Source organism: Cydia strobilella, chromosome 1, assembly GCF_947568885.1.
Source record: "Cydia strobilella chromosome 1, ilCydStro3.1, whole genome shotgun sequence".
Taxonomy (NCBI): domain Eukaryota; kingdom Metazoa; phylum Arthropoda; class Insecta; order Lepidoptera; family Tortricidae; genus Cydia; species Cydia strobilella.
The window spans coordinates 24356351-24377302 of NC_086041.1; the positions used below are offsets into that span (position 1 = coordinate 24356351).

At 34.8% G+C, this 20952-nt stretch overlaps 1 protein-coding gene across 1 annotated transcript in view; it reads left to right on the plus strand.

Annotated features, from left to right (window-relative positions):
• Positions 1 to 20952, plus strand: part of LOC134742355 (protein O-mannosyl-transferase TMTC2) — a 149179-nt gene that overhangs the window by 60458 nt on the left and 67769 nt on the right. The window contains exon 3 of the mRNA XM_063675419.1: positions 14373 to 15348. Coding sequence (XP_063531489.1) covers positions 14373 to 15348 — 976 coding nt within the window. The remainder of the gene's footprint in view (positions 1 to 14372; positions 15349 to 20952) is intronic.

Consider the following 20952-nt stretch of genomic DNA (forward strand, 5'->3'; position numbering starts at 1 on the left):
TTGTTATTTAACAATTTTAACGCATATCAGTGAAAGAACATGGGTCAAAATCATATAAAAATAATTAATGCAAATATTGCAAATTCTACCCCAAATGGTGGGAAAATGCCGATGACAGGGTCGAGTGGAGAAAAATAAAATAAAATTGCAAATAAAAAAATCATTTATCCTATATAAATACATATTTTGATTTTTTTTTCTAGTTTTATTCGTGTGTCGATAGATGGCGGTGAATTTACTGTGGTTACAAAATTTACTATGACAGTACGGCTCTATCCTATTATATCCTCTTTGGTTGAACCAAATTGTTAGTAAATAAGAACAAAAAAAAACTACTCATCCTTTTCTTTTGGGTGCTAGTACTAGTTTAAGACAAAGATAGTATGATTCTCTCTGTCTATGTTTGACACACACTATACTACACAGTTCCTATCTACACTTGTCTAGCTCTTCACACTTATTAAAAATTCAATTCCCTGTAGTTAAATTACTTACATGTACTGGTTTATTTAATCACTACGGTTTGCTGGCAATAATAATTTCGCACTATAATCCGACAACAAATTGTAGAAAATTATTGAGGGCGCCACTTCCTATGTAACTGTCACATTTTTGACGTAAAATGCTTAAACATAGCAACAATTTAGTATGGTATTTAATTTAATTTCTACTATTTTATGTCTCACTATACCACTATATTTTATGTGTGTTTTATAATTTAATTTTAATTTTAAGTAAATTATTATTTTTAACTGAATAGTTTATATTTTTAAGGCGCGGTGTATAGTAAAATGAGCTATTTTGAAGCGATATTTACAGACTTTTACAAGGATTTCATGCATTATTTTCTAGTATGTATAACTTCAGTCCTTGAACTAGTTATATTCTTGTCAGAAACACGATGGGTCATTATTTCCTCGATAGAATTTTCGTTTGAAAATATGCTTAAAATTGACTTTGTTCCCTTATTTTAGAAGTACTATGACGAAAATTAATATGAGACTTACTTCATTCGACAGCTTTTAAGTAAATCTAAGTTTTTGCTTGACCTCTCATTTATACGTTAACTTTTTCATTCATAATTACATTATAATACTAAACATCACCCTGCGCCAAAATCGTGCATCGATTCCTCACGCCAGTACGCCCGTGACCACTGTCAGCGTCGGACGTGTACTAGTTTAGTGGACGATCGTGGTTAGCGGTAGAATACAATGGGTAATCACAGTATTAAAAAAACTAAACGGAAAAGGGCACGGCTACGTGAACTGCGAGACCATATGAATAATATAAGGTTTCGTAAACAGTAAGTATTTGATTGCGTTTTCACGTCATTTACATTCGTTTACATTACATATGTAGTAGTAGTAGTAGTAGTAAATCACTTTATTGTACAAAACAAAAATTGATAACATGAAATTCATATAAATTTAGGTACAAAGGCGAGCTTATCCCTATAAGGGATTTCTTCCAGCTAACCTTAGAGTAAATGAGTGGAAAATTCGAATTAGATAGATAGACAAACTTACAGAACGTACAATAATATTTAAGAAGGAAAACTACAATATTAACGTCTACGAATAACTAAAATACATCAATTGCATTATGCAATAAAATAAATATGTACTAGCATACATAAATATATAGTACTAAATAAATATTAAATAAATATATATATATATATATATAATATATAAATAATATATAAATAAACATACATTACATATGTTATGCACCTAGCATTGGGCAAGGATATGATAGTACTATTACTTATTCTGTGGCAACGAGGAGGGTTAGTAAGTGAAATATTGTAAATGAGTGCCTTTAGAAGTTTAGATTTACGACCACAATGTTTTCGGTCACATTTACGAAGCAAAACCTAAAAATTCAGCGAAATAATTCTTAAATACGGTGACATTTCAGACATTCGTCTGTCATATTATAATTTTTAGACAAGTTGGGCATCGAATGTACTGAAGGCCTACCGCGAACCACGTTCGACGTGTTCCTGCCTGTCACACTTACGTACGAATTAACAAGTGCGACAGAGAGGCAACACGTCAAACAAAAATGATAATGATATTAGTTGCTTTTGGTACGATTTGAAAAAAGTTTTGGTCTAGTTTAGAGTTCAGAAAGATTGTCATCTTGAAGACAATGGAACATTTTGTAATTATACTCAAACGGGAACAGAATCGAATAAAGACGATAGGTAAAGTATAATTATGAAGTATCGACACAATGTACAAGTAACAAATTTAGAAACAGAGGGCCTACCGCGAACCACTTTCGACGTGTTGCCTTCCAGTCACACTTACCTATGCATTCACGAGTGCGACAGAGAGGCAACAAGTTGAACGTAGTTCCCTCAGATTAGTAATAAGTTAGGTATTTATTTTTCCAATGTTATTCAGAAATCCGGAAATTATTTTCACAATTCCGGATAATATTTTTCGGTTTCCGGATTTTTTCATAACAATATCATTGTTGGTGTTAAAATAAATTAAATTAAAATAATATACCTATATACCCACAAAAAAAAAGTTTTGTATAGAGGCCGGAAAATGTAAGTCCAGAAAAATATGGATTTTTGGATTCGAATCCCGGGTCGAAAAATGTGGGACGGCCCGGCTAAACGGTGAGACCTAGGTGGGGGGTGCTCGACCAAATGTCATAGAGGACCCTGGGCAGCTTTTGAAGCCGCCATTTTTTTTTTTCAAAATGGCCGATTCAAAATGGCGGCCGATTTTCAAAATAGTCCTAGCGCGCTGAAATTTCGGTCACGGAATCTCGGGGTCTCCTAGATTGGTGTGGAAATTACAAGTAGGTGTAGCTAGTAGGTTTGTAAATTTTTTAGAAACAATTGTAGGTATAGAAACACCTTCAACTTTAGCGCATGCAGGAGATATACCGGATTCAAATATTATTGATGGGTGAGTATCATTTAGGCGCAGGTTGCAGGTATGAACAATTGACCGATCTGGTCTAAATATTTTTTTCGTGATAACGTCGTTATAACTTGAGGAAAACCGGAAATTAAAGTTTTTTTTAGGGTGAGACTAGATCTACCTAATTTAATTATTTCAATTCTAGAGTATTACAAGGCGATAACCAGGATGAAACAAATATCCACTACTCACAATTGGGCATATCAAAAGATTCAAAAGTAGTTCCAAATGTTCCGATCTCGGAGAATGCGACGGCTTTAAACTGTAAAAGGTCAGTGACCATATAGTGAAATATTAATATTATTAGCTTCTGCCCGTGGCCACGCTCGCATCCTACTCAACTTATTTTATTTTTGCAACTTTAGAGCACGAAATGACTCCGAATTGGACTTACTAATGGTCGCGATGGATACAGGAGATATTCAGGAATCGAACTATGATAGGTAAGTTAAACAAGTAACAAGAGGAAAATATAGTCAGCTTTGTTAATATCACGTCAGTGTTTTATTATATTTCCAAAATTATTACTATTTTCTTAATTGAGTAATTTAATAACCTACCATTTTAAATTTAATTAAATACTCATGAAAATACGAATTTGTCTATAATCAATTTATAGTTCAATTCAATTTTCCATTTCAATTTTATTTATTACGTCAATATATAAATCTTATTCAATATATTAAACTTCCGGAAAAAAATCCGGAACTAACAAGTCAGAATACGGATGGCGTCAGAATATGGACGTCGACGTGTTGCGCGGGAATCGTGCGGCGCGGCGCGCGGGGCGCCCGCCTGTCTATTCTACTACTACGTCTGCTTCACCCCCTCGAAAACCTAAAACTTGACTATAAGAGCGCCTTAAGAGGCCGTAGTCGATTTTGGAACAAAAATTTTAAATTGATAGATTTAGTCGTTGAAATTATACACGTTTTGTTACGTAATATCTAAATAACAAGTATTGGTTTCTATTAGCACGTCTTCTCATCTTTCCTTTTTATAAGCGTGCGTCACCGGTAATATATGAAAAGAAGGGGCAGTTTTTAAAAATTCATCAACAAATTATGGTGGTAAATTATACAAATTGATGTATAAGAATAGTTTCAACAAATGTTGTAGATTGTTTAAGTATCAAAATTACGTTGAAATTAAGTCGATTTTCAGAGAAATTGTCACTTGTTTTGAAGTAATTTCTGGAGAAAATTGACATTTACACTACTTCAAAGTCATAATAATAAAAATGTAGTCTGATAAACGTCAAGTACAGGATATGTGTAATACAAAATTACCATGTTTAGCCGTCCAAACTTTACGAAATTTACAAATTTACGACAAAATCAGTGCTTTACGCGCGTTTACCTAACAGTCCATCAGAAAAGCAAACATTACTAATTTTGTGAGTCTGTTTTCAACAAATTGATCTGATAAAATGTAAGATAGTCATACTTGTTATGAACAAAATGCTGCACTTCATGATAAAAGCAAGCCGCTTTGCACAGTGATAGTAGGGACCAAACTGAGCGATTTGACCCACAGCAGCGGCAGTTTCACCCCTTAGGAACAGAGATGGCGCCACTTCTTTAAAAATATTTCAAAAAATTCTACAAGCTAAACTAATGAACCGATTTAAATGTTTGATATCTCAAATGAAAGCTCATTATATACAATACTTTTAAAAGAATACTTAAAAAATATATACTGAATAATTTCGACAAAAAACGGCATCTAAATTTTATTTTTTACTCGATTGATAGTTTGTACTTGATTTCTCAAAAAAAAAAAAAAATATGGAACACGAACAGTTTAATGCATGTATATATTACTGAATAAATAACAAGTATTATAAAAAAACCCGACACCGATACCTCTCATACTTCACGAAATATGAAAGTTTGAATGTGAGTGTAAATTTCTTCAAAATATATTTCAAAAAATTCTACATGCTAAACTATTTGACCGATTTCAATGTTTAATATCTCAAATAAAAGCTCATTATATACGTTACTTATAAAAAAATACACAAAAAACATATACTGAATACTTTTGACAAAAAACGGCATCTTAAGTTTTTTTTTCTTACTCGATTGATAGTTTTTACTTGATTTCTTAAAAAAAAAATGGAACGAATAGTTATATACACATATTTGGTACTGAGTATATAAAAAGTATTACAAAAAAACCCGACACCGATACCTTTCATTCTCCACGAAATATTTAAGTTCAATTATGCACACTCTTACAAATCTTCAACCGCAGTAAGTGCACTGATTTTAATATGAAATGTCTCATATGAAAAGAAATCACCCAATTTATTTTAATAAAGAAAAAATAAATAAATAAAACCTGAATAAAGTTTTTTCCTGGTGCTGAATTACAAAAAAATATAACAAAATAGAAATTATTTTTATTTAAAGTGACTACATTCGTAAACAAAAAACCTAAATGTCCTCTTCGGGTTCACCGATAGATGTAGAACTGAAAATAAAAGTAGTTTTGAGGTACTCGTACCATTCCAATACTAAAAAATTACCGATCATACATGAACTGGTTGCTGTAGATTACTGTTGAATTATTTTTGTGCCTAGCTGATTACCATTAAACCTATAATTTTGTGCTAAACCTATAATCAGTATGCTGGCCATGCAAAATAACCCTGGATTGAAAATTACATTAACTTGTTTTTGATTTGTACAGCCACCTTTGCATGATTTACACTGGGCTGTGCATGGTATGACGCGACGACACTCACAAGCCCACAACGCATAGTTTCGCAGCCAGATTAGCAGCCACAATGGTCCAAGAGGCTTAATTGCGACCAAATCGCTGTAACTGCCGACCATTCTGGAGTCCAACTCTCTTTTTCCTTAGTCCATCCCTAAGATGTACATGGTATGGAAACTTCTGGTTTCAGAAGAGCGTTTCCCCATATATGGCCCGCTTGGTAAGCTGCTCGAAGTGCATGTTTATAGAGAGCAGCTGATGTAGGTGGCAGGCTTGTCACAAGCTTGTTGTTTGAAATTGTAACTATAGCAAAAATTAAAATATGTAGGTACACACCTGACAACTGACAAAATAAAAAACTTAAAAGTTGACTTACTCCTATTTTCCCGTCTTTTTATAGTGGCCAGAGAAAGGCAGCTTGATCTGAACGAATTCTTCCAGTACGAAAACCAACTTTGTCCACCTTCGTTGTCAGTCAATGGAGGGCTTCGTTCAGGGAACAAATCTGATTTGCCCGAGAAATTGGAACCTGCCAACCCTGCCACCTATATATTATATACTATATATATATATACATTTATTAAACTATTCAAGTTCCATATTTTTTTAAAAGAAATCAAGTAAGAAAAAAAAAATCTTAGGATGCCGTTTTTTGCCAAAAGTATTTAGTATACGTTTTTTGAGTATTTTTTATAAGTTATTTATATAATGAGCTTTTATTTGGGATATTGAACATTGAAATCGGTCAAATAGTTTAGCTTGTAGAATTTTTTGAAATATATTTTGAAGAAATTTACACTCACATTCAAACTTTCATATTTCGTGAAGTATGAAATGTATCGGTGTCGGGTTTTTTGTATAATACTTGTTATTTATTCAGTAATATATACATGTATTAAACTGTTAGTGTTATATACATGTTTTTTTGAGAAATCAAGTACAAACTATCAATCGAGTAAAAAATAAAAATTTAAGATGCCGTTTTTTGTCGAAATTATTCAGTATATATATTTTATGTATTTTTTTAAAAGTAATGTATATAATGAGCTTTCATTTAAGATATTAAACATTTAAATCGGTTCATTGGTTTAGCTTGTAGAATTTTTTGAAATATTTTTTAAAGAAGTGGCGCCATCTCTGTTCCTAAGGGGTGAAACTTGCGCTGCTGCGGGTCAAATCACTCAGTTTGGTCCCTTCTAGCACTGTGCAAAGCGGCTTGCTTTTATCATGAAGTGCAGCATCCGGGCAAAAAATGGCCATAACAAGTATGACTAATAAGAAGATGCGCTAATAGAAACCAGTACTTGTTATTTCAATTAGGTAACAAAAGGTGTACAATTTCACCGACTAAATCTATCAATTTTACATTTTTGCGACTAAAATCGACACCGGCCTCTTAAAATGTTTTATTCAGATTTTTGATATGGTTGTTTTCTTTTTATAAATGTCAGGAATGTTCAAATATTTCAAAATTTCTATACTGTTTATTATTTTATTTTTAATTCTGCTTTTTACATTGTAATATGATTGTGTTGGACCTATGTTGTCTTTAATAAATGGATTTATTGTACCGCACTAGTGCAGTAATTAGTACTTTACGCTACTTATGTAGAAAAATTAAAGGGCCATATATGTACTGTAAAACGTTGTTGCACGCGCGCATACATTATGTAATTCGCAACTCGTGTTGATTTAAAACACTGCCTTCGGTCGTGTTTCAATTTATCGCCACTCGTTGCGAGTTTCCCACTTTTCGCACTTGGTATCGTAATGTACTCTCCGCGCGCCAATTCCGTGCATTCGGAGGTCGAGGAAGTGGGAGGGTGTGCGCCGCGCCAGTACGTACAAAATGACACTACTCTGTCATGACGCCCAACATTCCTAACATTCCTCAGCCGTGCACGGAATTCGCGCGCGCGGACAGGGTACTATTCCTGTACAAGCTTTTATTTTGTTCCACCTGTCTCATTGTCTGTCTGTGCGTCGGTAATCAAATCTTGCAAGTTAAATTTGACCCACTTCCCGGTATCCGATTGATCTTAAACTTTGCATACATATGAAAGTCGGGAGACAATGCAATCCATCGAGCTGTTCTGATGAAGAAGGTGGCCATAAGAACTCTGTGATAAAATGAATTGTCTCAGTCACTCTGTGAATTGTCTCAGTCAGCGATAAAAGCTTGTACCTACCAAAAATGAAAGTGAAGTGGGTGGTCGGTTGAATAAAAACAATATTGGGTTACATAACATTTATAACAATTAACTAAAATTTGCCATAAGTATATTATCATACATAATATCGAGAAAAGCCACTGCTGTCAAACTGGTGTTAACTTGACAGACATTCAGCCGTAGGTATACTCTATGAGTAACCACAGTTGAAAGTGTTGAAACTCTCGTAAACAATGTCAACGTTAGTATTAAGTTATGATTTTACTATTGACAGTGCGGCGATTGGACAGGTGAAATGAAAAATTTACTATGAAAATTTTAATGAAAAAAAAAATGAAAATATTATTAACTACAATTGTATAACTTTAATGTTATTAATACTGCTAATGTTTAGTTTTAGTATATGAAAAATTTCAGTATACAGTCAGGCAGTCAAGTTTGTTTATATTTACTTTGAGAGCAGCGGGTGTTTTTAGTGTGTTTGGTCTTAGTGTCGTGCCTTTTGACACTGAAATGCGCTGCAGATTCGTTACTTCAAGCCGCAGCTTTTTTCAAAAGGATTGGCAAATGAGCCGGCATTTACGAGGCGAGGATGGTAATGTCAGCCAGCCAGTAAATTTTCCAGATAAGCGCCCCTCTGACGTCTAGGCCAAGCTCGCTCGCTTATTTCATTAAGTTATTTGCTTTGACTTCAAGTTGCTGCCAGCGCAATAGTCCTTGAGCACAGCGTGGGATTCCTAAATGAACCTGAGCTGCTCATATTAGTAGGTATCTTATTAGCGTTATATTGTTGTAAATCACTTGATTACTTACTTGATTGATTGTGTGTAGTCTAAGACAAATTCGCACCTCGAATTGGTCAGGTGAGGAAGAAGGCGCTGTACGGCTCCCTACATTATTCGGTAACCCTGCATGGCGGTCAAAACTTGTCGTTTGACAATTTAGTGACCACAAAACCTTTGTTGCAGTACAGCGCCATCTGTTTCAACTCAGTAGTCAAACTGGTTGACACAATTTTGACTTAGACTTTAATTCGCTATTACAGTCAATAACTATTTGGTTATACTACAGTTATACTGAACATAATTGTAGTCACTGTGGGTTGCGATCCCCGTTCGGGCTCCTACTTGGTCCAACAAATTTCGCTTGCCATCCAGCGCGGCAATGCCGCAAGTATATTTGGCACGTTTTTCGTTTGGACAGGGTGGGGGTCGGAACAGGGTTTAAATATAATTAGTATAGATAATGTATATTTTCTAGGTAGTTTTAGTGTTTTTGTTTAGTTTTATATGTACGTGTTTGTTTTAGATTTTAATATTTCATAATGGTTATAATCTTATATGTGAAATGTGTGACATGTTAATAAAAGCTTGTCTATTGTAGTTATTTTATTAAGATACAACTTTGATAAACAGATTGAACAACAATTAATCTTTGTTCGAGAAGAACTCATCCCAATTCCCAAAAGCGAGAAAAGGATCATCTATAATTCAGTTTCCCTGTTCCGATTGAACTAATTTTGCCCGTCAAGTTGCGCGGAGAGCGCTTACCACCTACGAGGCCGATGGTGGCGTAAATTGTGCTGGAAATCCGAACCGGCGTCGTTAGTTCTGAGGGTTTCCCCTGGGCTACACCGGGTAGGGGACGCGGTACCTTCATAAATCTTTTCCACGAGCTTCCCCAACCTAACAAGCCAGCACCTTCCGACTCGCTATCGAAACCCTACACTAAATAATCCTACAAACTTTCATAATAACGCCACTTAAATAGATTGTAATAACTAATCGTGTTTTCGTATGAATCATTATATACGTATTTAGAGTAGGGGTTGACAGAGTAGGTGCTTCTGGTAATTTAATAATCTAAAGGGACGTTTCCACGCGGCTGTAAATCAATTTTATCGTACGCCTTCATTGAGGATTAACATTATTACACTTCTCAGCTGATATTACACCGCTCATGGTAAATGTTATGTCTCATATCACTAAGTTATTAATTAAACTCATATTTTGCCTCGAGAAATTGCATGTACGTACAAAATTATTACAGTTAGGTAAGTATAGTAATATGAAATAATATATTCTTTATTGAGCACCACATAATGAAAAAGAGAATACAGAGAAGAAGACAAATTACAACTAAGTAACAACAACTGCAGGCGATTTTATCGCTAAAAAGTGATCTCTTCCAGACAACCTTTGGGTAGCAGGAAATCAATAACTTACAACAATGAACGAATATGTTGAGACAATTTTTTTTTGTAGTTCCTCTTAACCGTTTTTTATACTTTATATAGTACCTATGTATGCTTCAATGTTCGTATGTAATAACCCTTATAATCCTATTGTAATGGTTAGATTATTAAATTATTATTAAATTTGCTTAAAAGAAAAATCTTACTCGTAATTCTTTATTCTTAGATAAATGTATGAATAACCCCACATCGTAGTAGTAGTAAGTCTTTTTTTTGGCCGTACACTTCACTCTATTCTCTATGTTGTCATGGGATACATTAAGCTCAGGCGTATCTTTTAGCACTGTTACGCGTATATGCTTGTGCTTTAGTGTTGTTGTGCGTATTTTACTACACTTTACCGCTTAGGTAGTTTAACATAATTGCCCTCCAATTTACCTATGTATAAAATTATAGTGCTTATCGCGGTCAATATCCCGTTTTATGGGTCAATATCGGGGATTTTTTTTCGTATTTTATATACTTATAGAAATTCAAGACTTTTTTAAACATAGTTTGATTACATAGTTTTAATATAATATATCTGTGCCATTTTGTTTGATAACTAGTTGCCATTTTGTAGGTAGTGGCATTATCCCGTGGCTGTAAAAATGTAAACTGCGACAAGTAATTTTTTACATTCCTCTCGTGATGTTAACTTGGCACTATCTAAAAATTCCGAAGAGACTGAAACAGGTGGAAATCTGAGGCTGCAAGGTCAGGACTACATGGCGGATTAATTAAGACTTCACAACAAAGCTCTCTTAATTTTTGCTGAGTACAGTAGTCATTTTTTAAATGTAATAACTTTAATAGTTTAAAACCAGCCAGATACAAATAGTACAACCAAAGAGTTTTGACCTATTTACTACACATCTATAAAAAACGAAAGAACTTTTTCCTTGACCTAATAATATCTCTGACGACAATTAATAATCTAAGCTTGAAACGGATAACGACATCTCACACATACTCGTGCCTAACCATTTGTCGCCAAGTACGGAACTCTTATTGAGGAAATTATATTCTTCCTATTTTCTACCTTGTCAGACTTATTGACAGAGGGCACTTGTCACGTTAATCTTTCTTAAACTTACTAGGTATACATTTTGCTGTGTACCATTCTTTACTATACTTAATCAAACGATTTTTATATATTAAAACAACGGCACTGCATGTCTATAAACAAAAAGTAAATGAATACTTAGATAGTTAATTATTACAAATGAAACTACTAAAAAAATTAAGTGTAGGTAATGTGTCTCCTCGAAGATTTAAAGAAGCGTTTTCATATGATCCTGTTTATTGAAAGGTTGTAAAAAATTACCATAATTCCGAAACATTGCAGCAATTTCTTTGACAGATATTAATGAATTCCTGCAGAGTGGTGATCAATCAAGTTTTGGTTTGAGCAAAATTTTCGCGGCCAGAAGTTAGGAAACATTTTGTAGGAGTATATTTTTTATGACGTGAATTGAGGGAATAGTTTCCCCTAGTGCTTACGTAGGTACCAAAATAATCTCCAATGTAGACTCTTACCTAGCTTACCTTCATTCTTTACGCTTTTATCTGTTTCCTCGCATTGTCCCGGCATTTTTTGCCACGGCTCATGTGTCTGGGGTCCGCTTGACAACAAATCCAAAGAATTGACGTTGGCACTAGTGTTTACGAAAGCGACTGCCATCTGGCCTTCCAGCCCAGAGGGGAAACTAGGCCTTTTTTTAGGGGACGTCTTACACAGATAACCTAGCCCCAAAGCTTGTACTATGGGTACTAGGCGACGATATACATACGTATATAGATAAATACTCACTTATATACAAATAAATTTATTGGGATTAGTCCGGTTTCCTCACAATATTTTCCTTCACCGAAAAGCGACTGGTAAATATCAAATGATATTTCGTACACAAGTTCTGAACCCGCGACCTCCGGATTGAAAGTCGCACGCTCTTACCGCTAGGCCACCTGGCGGGCTAGCACATGATTGGCGCCAGAGTGTCTCGCCGCGACATAGACTACCCGTCCCTCTTTAATTCATACAGTTAGTAAAAGACGGGTAGTCTATCTCGCGGCGAGATACTGTCGCGTCAATCATGTGCTCGGCCTACAGCGCTTGTTTTTTACGCTTGTATATTTTTCTTTAATTCCAATTTACACTTGACCGGTTTTTATCATTTACTTATCTATTTATTATCTCTTTGTTCCACAGAAAACATAGCACATTAGTAATAAAAAAAATACGACTGTAGTTAAAAGGGAACTGAAAAGCTAAAAATATTATTAGATAAATATACAATACAATACAAATACTCTTTATTGCACACCTCATTACAGAAAACAATACAAATAATACAGAAAAGAAGAGGTTAAACAGCAGGCGGTCTCATGGCTAAAGCAATCTCTTCTAGACAACCTTTAGGTAGCGGAAATTAATAAATGTATGTCATGTCAGTATGTGTTACACAAGCAATAAAATTATTGTAGCACAGAAAAAACACAAAACAAAACAATATACCATACATATAAAAATAAAATAAAATACATACAGTACCGGCCAATAATATATCACCTTTGAGTGTTTTGGTATGAGCTTGTATAAACAATATAGGTTAGTTTGTAGATTGCATATTTTACTAGTAATTTTATACAAATATATGATGAATACTGCAACGAAATACTGTGAATTACAATAGGATACTCAGCATATTACTAAAGAACCTCTAGTAAATAAATTTATCAATACATTAAAAAAAAAACTTCAATGAAAAAACCATTACAAGAGACCAATTTTTCTAATCGCCCGTACAATGGAATATACTAGACTACCTAAAGCAGTGAGGTGGAAGTCACTCACACATATATAAAAAAGTTATACTGTAAAAACATGGAGGTGATATATTATTGGCCGGTACTGTATAATATATGTATTTATATAGGTATCTATATATAATATATATAAATACCTATAAATACATATATGTTAGTTACTTGACTCAATGAACGAAAATTTTGAGTATAAATGTGTAGTAAGTGTCGTACACAGCAAATACAAAAATGTATGCATTCAGTCTAGTCCAGACACCTCTCTACTTGCGGGGGGCCATATTGTAGGGACGAGTCACCACCTGCCGGAAATAAAATTGCATAAGTACTGTTAATTCTAACTATTAGGCAGGCTACAGGGTTTTTATCCCATAACCCAGTATTAAGTCCAACGCTTTCACCAAATAGCCTAGTTAATTTTAGATTCTATCAACCTTCAATAGTCCCCACATCCTGGCAGGTACTGCCTCTACGTGTCCCATGATACGGGCAAGGGCAGAAACCGCTCGGTGTATCCCTTACATCTCATTAAAGTGTCAAAAGGACCTCTACGTGTTGGTTTCACCTTCGCCCACGCCAGCCAAATGTCCGGAACACCATTTTTCCGTGACGAGTAGACATACAAAAATATATATTATATATAAACATATGAAATAACCTCCGTGTCTATTCCCATTTCATTTAGAGTCGGGCAATACCTTATAACATATATAAAATACATGAAATCAAATGAAACTTACAAAACAGAAATGCTAAGATATCCGCTATCAAATAACTCACATTACAGTTTTACAAAAGTGATATTATTATTTTTGTTATGCAGTACTTATATAATATTGTCTTCGGTTACCGCGATAGTTACTCATGAAATAAAACTATGAAAACGGATTATATCGCGTATATTGAATTTATAATACATCCCGACGTTTCGAACTCTTTACAGCGTTCGTGGTCAACGGGTGACTGAGGAAAAATTACAAAGTGCAAAAATACCCACATACTAAAATAATGAACAATCATAGACTTAGTCATAATCATAGTCTATGATTGTTAATTATTTTAGTATGTGGGTATTTTTGCATTATTTTAGTATGTGGGTATTTTTGCACTTTGTAATTTTTCCTCAGTCACCCGTTGACCACGAACGCTGTAAAGAGTTCGAAACGTCGGGATGTATTATAAATTCAATATACGCGATATAATCCGTTTTCATAGTTTTTATTTCATCAGTACTTATATGTTTATTTATCATGACACTAAGTCGGAGGATTTATATTGATAAACAGTTATTATATAAGATACAACAAATACACTTTAATGAAAAAGCAATTAGACAATAGAAAAACTTGCAAGTTCTCGAATTGGAATCTTGTCCAAGACCGTGAATCCGTGAAACTTTCCTTCATTCTAAAATTTGTAAAATTATAACAAGTCAAACAATATTTATTAAAAGTATTTTTTTGTTTGTTTCAGCAACGATGGCGGAGTGTGTGTGCACTGGGAATGGGGGGAGTGGCTTTACTGTACTGGCGGCTGCGGCTGACAGGGGCGCCTACGGCTTTCGCCGCCGCTGATAACCCAGCCTCTCGCGATCCTTCGTTCCTCACCAGGACATACACATTCGCCTATCTTCCAGTTTTTAACTTCTTCCTCCTTTTATACCCATTTCACCTCAGTTTCGATTGGTCTATGGACGCCATACCACGAATAACGACTCTTTTTGATCAACGAAATATTTCTACCATAATTTTCTACGCAATTATCTCTAAAGTAACCTGGCGGGCGATAGTCACCGAATTTAAGAAACGTCAAGAAAATTCTTATAAAGAAGCAAAGTATTATAAGAAACAAAATTGTAAAAATAAGCACAAATGGAATTACAATTGCAAACAGTACAATAGACAGGAACCTATAGACAGAAAGAATTACCATGCACCTCACAAAGAAAATTCGGTTAAGCGGCAATTGTGCCCTTGCAACGGCTGTAAGCATGCGTTGACGGAAGAACACACCAGTGCATGCCGGGCCATCAATAACAACAACACAATGATGCATCACTCCGCCTGCGTGTGCCCGATGGAACACAATAAGACGAAGGTCCAGCCGGTGCATAGACAGGTTTATCGCAGCCCTCAAGTGGCAATGCTCATGTCTATAGCATTAATGGCTCTGCCGTTTATTCCGGCCAGCAATGTCCTATTCTACGTCGGATTTGTGGTTGCGGAACGAGTATTGTATATACCAAGTGTTGGATTCTGTTTGTTACTTGGCTTAGGAGCTGGTGCTTTGACCCGCAGTTGGCACAAAAGTGAAGCTAAGAGCAGAATATTCATGCTTACTCTGTTATTGGTGTTGTCGTCCCTGTGTGGGGCTACTTTAAGAAGAAACCTTGACTGGCATGACGAAGAGAGCCTTTTTAAAAGTGCGCTGCATATAAATTCGCCAAAAGGTATGTATTTCTATAATTTCCTCTACATACTATAATATTATTCACATAGCTTGGATACGGTAACAGCTGTCATCTTCATACAATTTATAACCTTAAAACGCAAAATGTGTATTGGGATGACTACTGTCACAGTACCCAAGCCTTGTGAAAAATACCATAATTTTGCATAAATACCACGCCCCGATATTAAAAATTAGCGTTTGAACTCCACAACTATTACAAGAACGAACTGAACTCAAAAACATTTAGTACATCTGAAAAATGCAAGTCTCGCAACTCACTCCTTTTTCTGCAAAAAGTTTTGCGATGTAATGTATAACCAAGTCAGTTAAGAGGAAAGGGGACGACCGGATCGCGATACAAAATGTTGTCCCCATTTTCCTCTGGATATCGCAATTATGGACCATTTTTTTTATTTAATGTTATACTACAGTTATGTAGTTATAAAAAAGGGACTTGAATTTTTTAGATTTTTAGTCCGTAATTGTGCGCACACACGTAAATCTCTAAAACGAGTAAGGTCAACACGTGTAAGTGTGGCAACGTTCATCAGATTGGTCTAAACTAAAATATGACTTAACGGGTAAAAGAAAAATGATGAAACTTTTTAAATAGTCAAGACCAAAATGTTAATACTTACCAACTGAGATTGCAGTTGGTGTTGACAACAGTATATTTTCCAACATGAAACAGATTTATTGCTTCGGAGAGCGCCAAAGTTTTCAATTTAACGGAGAACCATCGTATTAATCTTCAGTCAACGTCGTATCAAAAATATGCCATTTCACGCCGAAATATTTGAAGTTGGCAGAGCTAACATTTATACTCTGTACCTTCCAAAGTTTGTTCACAGTTGCTCCCTCGTTACCACTCAAAGCTAAGACACAATTAATTTGTTTGAGAGACAGCTACAAACTACCTGTCCACGGCGTGTTAGTAGCGTTCGCAGAGTTGGAAAGGAGGCTGTCACGGCACGCCTGTCCGTCCAGCACGCCCTCGAGTTTATAATGTATTCACTACCTCTACACAGTCGGACTCTTGACCTTTCTAGGACGCCATTAAACATGCATGTGCGAGGTCCCGCGGGAGCGCCCCGAGTTTCTGTTCACATCACAAACTTTCACCCAAAGAGAAAAGTTTGGCTTGACTGTTCTCGTTTGCCCTCAATTCTATTCATACGGTCCTCATCGAATATTGAGTTGTTGTACGCCTACAGACGATATTTTATATTATCCAATTAATTCACTGATGATTATTAGTAACTACCTAGGTACTTTAAATATACAAAAATGACATTAATGACATGTCCTATTTAGCATACTATTTCGTTACACAAAATTTATTGTAGGATTTGTAGGTGTGTTACTGTTTTCTTTTATTTATGAGTAATGAAATTAGGTACTACTAGGTATACATAGTTAGTCTGGTATTGTTCAATTGGCGACCGATATTCACAGACTAAACTCAAGCCGTTAAGTATTAATTTAGGTTTTGAATTTATTTTAAGTATGTATTTATAATACAACTTATGTTGAAACACACATTGTCGAAATAAGATATAACTAATATCGATGTGCCATGGCGCATTCAAAATAACGAATAAATATTGCAAGGTCCTAATAGTAAGATAAAAACCGGCCAAGTACGAGTCGGACTCGCGCACGACGCAAAAAACGGCAAAAAATATCACGTTTGTTGTATGGGAGCCCCACTTAAATATTTATTTTATCTGTTTTTAGTATTTTTTGTTATAGCGGCAACAGAAATACATCATCTGTGAAAATTTCAACTGGCTAGCAGACGGACAGACAGACAGACAGACAGACAGACGAACGGACCGCGGAGTCTTAATAATATGATCCCGTTTTTACCCTTTGGGTACGGAACCCTAAAAACTGGATTATCAACAGGTCCAACTTAAATTTGGCAAGGAGCACCGCCGAGTGGAAAAATCTACCTATAACTTATTCAGAAGCCTCAAATATAATAAAATATGTTCCCTTGCCACAAAAACAATATTTCACCTAAATTATGACACTTTATCGAGGGACCCCGATCTAAAACTATCTAACTTATTTGTGATGGGTTCGAAAGAAAAAAATAAGAGGCGTGAGTCATTTTTAAAAGTTTATGGATGTACCTCGTAGTTTCAGGACGTTCGGAATCACTTGTAAAATATTGAGGAGGCGCGTGTGTCAGCTGGCGCGTTAACTTATTTTCCCATGAGGCTTACCCACGGTGACTAGACGGGGAATTCACACGAAAGTACCTAGTTGCAAAGTATGTCGCTTTGCCAGTCGAGTAATATTTGTATAGCCGAGACTTTGCTTGCTCTCGCACTGCATCCATGAATTTATTGAAGTGCAAATGCTAACAACGGTTGTCTTCATTTCCTTCGAGGTAAGATATCGGATAATATTACTGCCGTTACGAACCTATTTAAAAAGTTAGTAATTTACTTTAAAATGGGATTGAAGGATTGTTAAAAATACATTATTAGGCCAACAGTAATTTCTCTTATTAAAAACTTCACAGTAACCTAAAAATTATTGAATATGTCTGTAAAATTTAGATTTCACGAGCACAGCAAATAAATAGTCTTGCCAATCGTGTTTTTTACCACTGAACTAATTGAATGTGATTTTGTAGTGATAAATCACAAAATATGTTATTTTTCATAATAATTAAGCGCTTCTTGGCACCGACTTCCAACATATCAGTTGCAGGCACATATAAAAGGGATAATATTGTATTTCGGTCGTATCTTAGTCGGTTATCTTTTTTTAAGGTTTTATTTTATTTGTTCAAATGTTCGGCATTCTAAAAAGTTATTTACGTTTTACATAAAGCACTTCCTGGATATCCTTCGATCAATTATCATCGAAAGATATCCAGGAAGCGATATTAATAGATAAGCTTTTCAGATTATATTTTGGTCTATTATTCCTGGATTACAATACTGGATTACAATACTGGATTGGCTACTTAAGTCGATCCGACAAAATAAATTCCATTAAAGCGGTTAAATGTAACAACCCTAAGCATAAATCACAAATCAAGTGTTCGCGGAGACTGTTCCCTATTACTCTATAATATATATCTTGGCAACGTCTCTTTGTTCCATTATTCTCAAATTTACAATTTTAGTGCTGGCAAGGACGTATGTGTAGAGTAATTTCTTGGTAAAACTGTTTAAATTGGTTCTATACTTTAACTTTTTATTTACCTATTAATTGTAACAACGGTGTGTGTAAAGCCATGTGACGCGTAACGAGACAAGTAGGTACGTCACAAGCAACCACCAATAAGGTATTCGGAAGTCTTAATTAATACAGAAATGAACATAATTAATAATATTGTTACTAAACAGGATGTATCTGATCGTGAAGCAAATAAATGTACCACACAATTGTTAGATCATAAATAAGATAACGGTACCTGATTTAGGGCGGGTTGCACCAACCACACTTGACAGACTGATCAACATTACTCAGCAGAGAACTGAAAATTCCCATACAATACAATTTAGTGAACGCATATTACATATAAAAAGTGTTAAAAAATCTACAAAAAGATTTTGTCATCCAGACATTTATAATAAAATTAAAAATGTATAGTTTTTTAAATACTTATGTATATTGTTTTGATTTTCGTTAATTTCAAGGGGTAATTCCTAAGCTTAAATTAAGTAACTTTCTCAAATACACCGGTATTCTAGTTAATTCTATTTCGGAGATAATCAATAATTTGCCTTAGGGCCTGTTTACATATTATCACTTACTTTCACGTTTTGTACACATAATTAATGTCATCACCGGGTCTAACGCGATTAAATTTCATTATTTTACCTTTTTTCCGACGTTTCAGTTAGGTTGCACTAGCTGTGGTCACGGAAGACTGACGTCCCAGCAACATGTCAATTAAGATTTTGGTAAACAACACTAATAGCATAATCAGATTGTCTAACCTCGAACTCCTTCCAAAGTTATGAAATTTGGTATGTATGTTAATTAAAGGTCTCTTTTTCATGTCCACACTATTTGACATTTGGGGACCTCGAGGAATCGCAGTCACCTTGGAAAATGTGTACCATCCTGGAGAAATATACGTTCTCTATGAAAATATGGTGTAAGGCAACATTGAAGCTTATTAAATTCTACACAAAACAGTCCCAGATATTTTTGCGGAAAAAATACATCTTGTTATAGAAAATAATAGCTGAATCCAGATTTAGCGCTTATACCCTTACAGGGGATATTCTCTTAATATGAAACTTGGAGGAATATAAATTCCACTTTTGTCTATACATTTGTACACGTTCTACCCCAATATCAACATTTTACTCGACTGCGACTTAAACAGAAAGTAGGGTTATGGGTTTAAATACTGAAAATCAGTACAACCTGTAGCTCAGGATACTGGACGGATTTTTTAAAATGACATATCGGTAGATTCCTCTTGCCCTACACAACCTGTTTACACCTGTTTTATTAGAAAAATTAATACAGACGCATTGAATAGCCGCCGAATAGTAAATCATACTTTTACTTCTAGCGCCTAAACTATTGAGTGAATTTCAATAAAATAGATATCATTGGTACACGAGTGCTATGCAATACAAATTTACTAAAATAAATGGAGGAAAAATGTTTAGGACTTAAAAATGTGACTGCAAAAACAGATTTTAGGTCTTAAATGGGGTTTAAACAATAGTGACAGTAATGAAATTTGACACCTACAATTTCAGGGATCCCTGTTTGCGTGTTATAAAATTAGAGCTTTGGGGACCACGGGGATCAAACGCCATCTTGAAAAGTATGTCTTTTTTGGTTTTTCTGTTTTTCTCGGAATATCTGGCTTTAATGTGAATACTGTGTATGGCGAAACAAAAGCTTATTAAGTTCTACACAAAAAAGGTATAAAACATCATGTCCCTAAAACGGAGCTTTCTTCTAGAAATATGGCTCAGAAGTCAAAAGGTTATACTTAATCATCTCCTACAAAAAAAATATTTTAAGACTGGTCAGAAATAATTTTTGGAACACAAAAACATTATCTACCCAACCACGAATAAAAAAAATGTGTGGAAACTTGTAAGCTTCCCTTGTAACTTGTAAGCCCTATTTCTAGAAAAAGGCTTCGTTTTTGGGACATGGTGTTGTATGACTTTTTAGTGTGGAATTTAATAAGCTTTCGTTTCGCCATACACAGTATTCACATTAAACCCAGATATTCCGAGAAAAACAGAAAAACCAAAAATTACTTATATTTTTCAAGATGGCGTTTGATCCCCGTACACGCAAACAGGGATCCCTGAAATTGCAGGTGTCAAATTTTATTACTGTCACTATTGTTTAAACCCCATTTAAGACCTAAAATCTGTTTTTGCAGTTAAATTTTTAAGTCCTAAACATTTTTCCTCCATTTATTTTAGTAAATTTGTATTGCTTAGCACTCGTGTACCAATTATGGATCTACTGATGTCTATTTTATTGAAATCCACTCAATAGTTTAGGCGCTAGGAGTAAAAATATGATTTAATATTCGGCGTCCTCTCAAGGCGGCTGTATTGATTTTTCTTGACAAGTGAAAACAGGTTGCGAG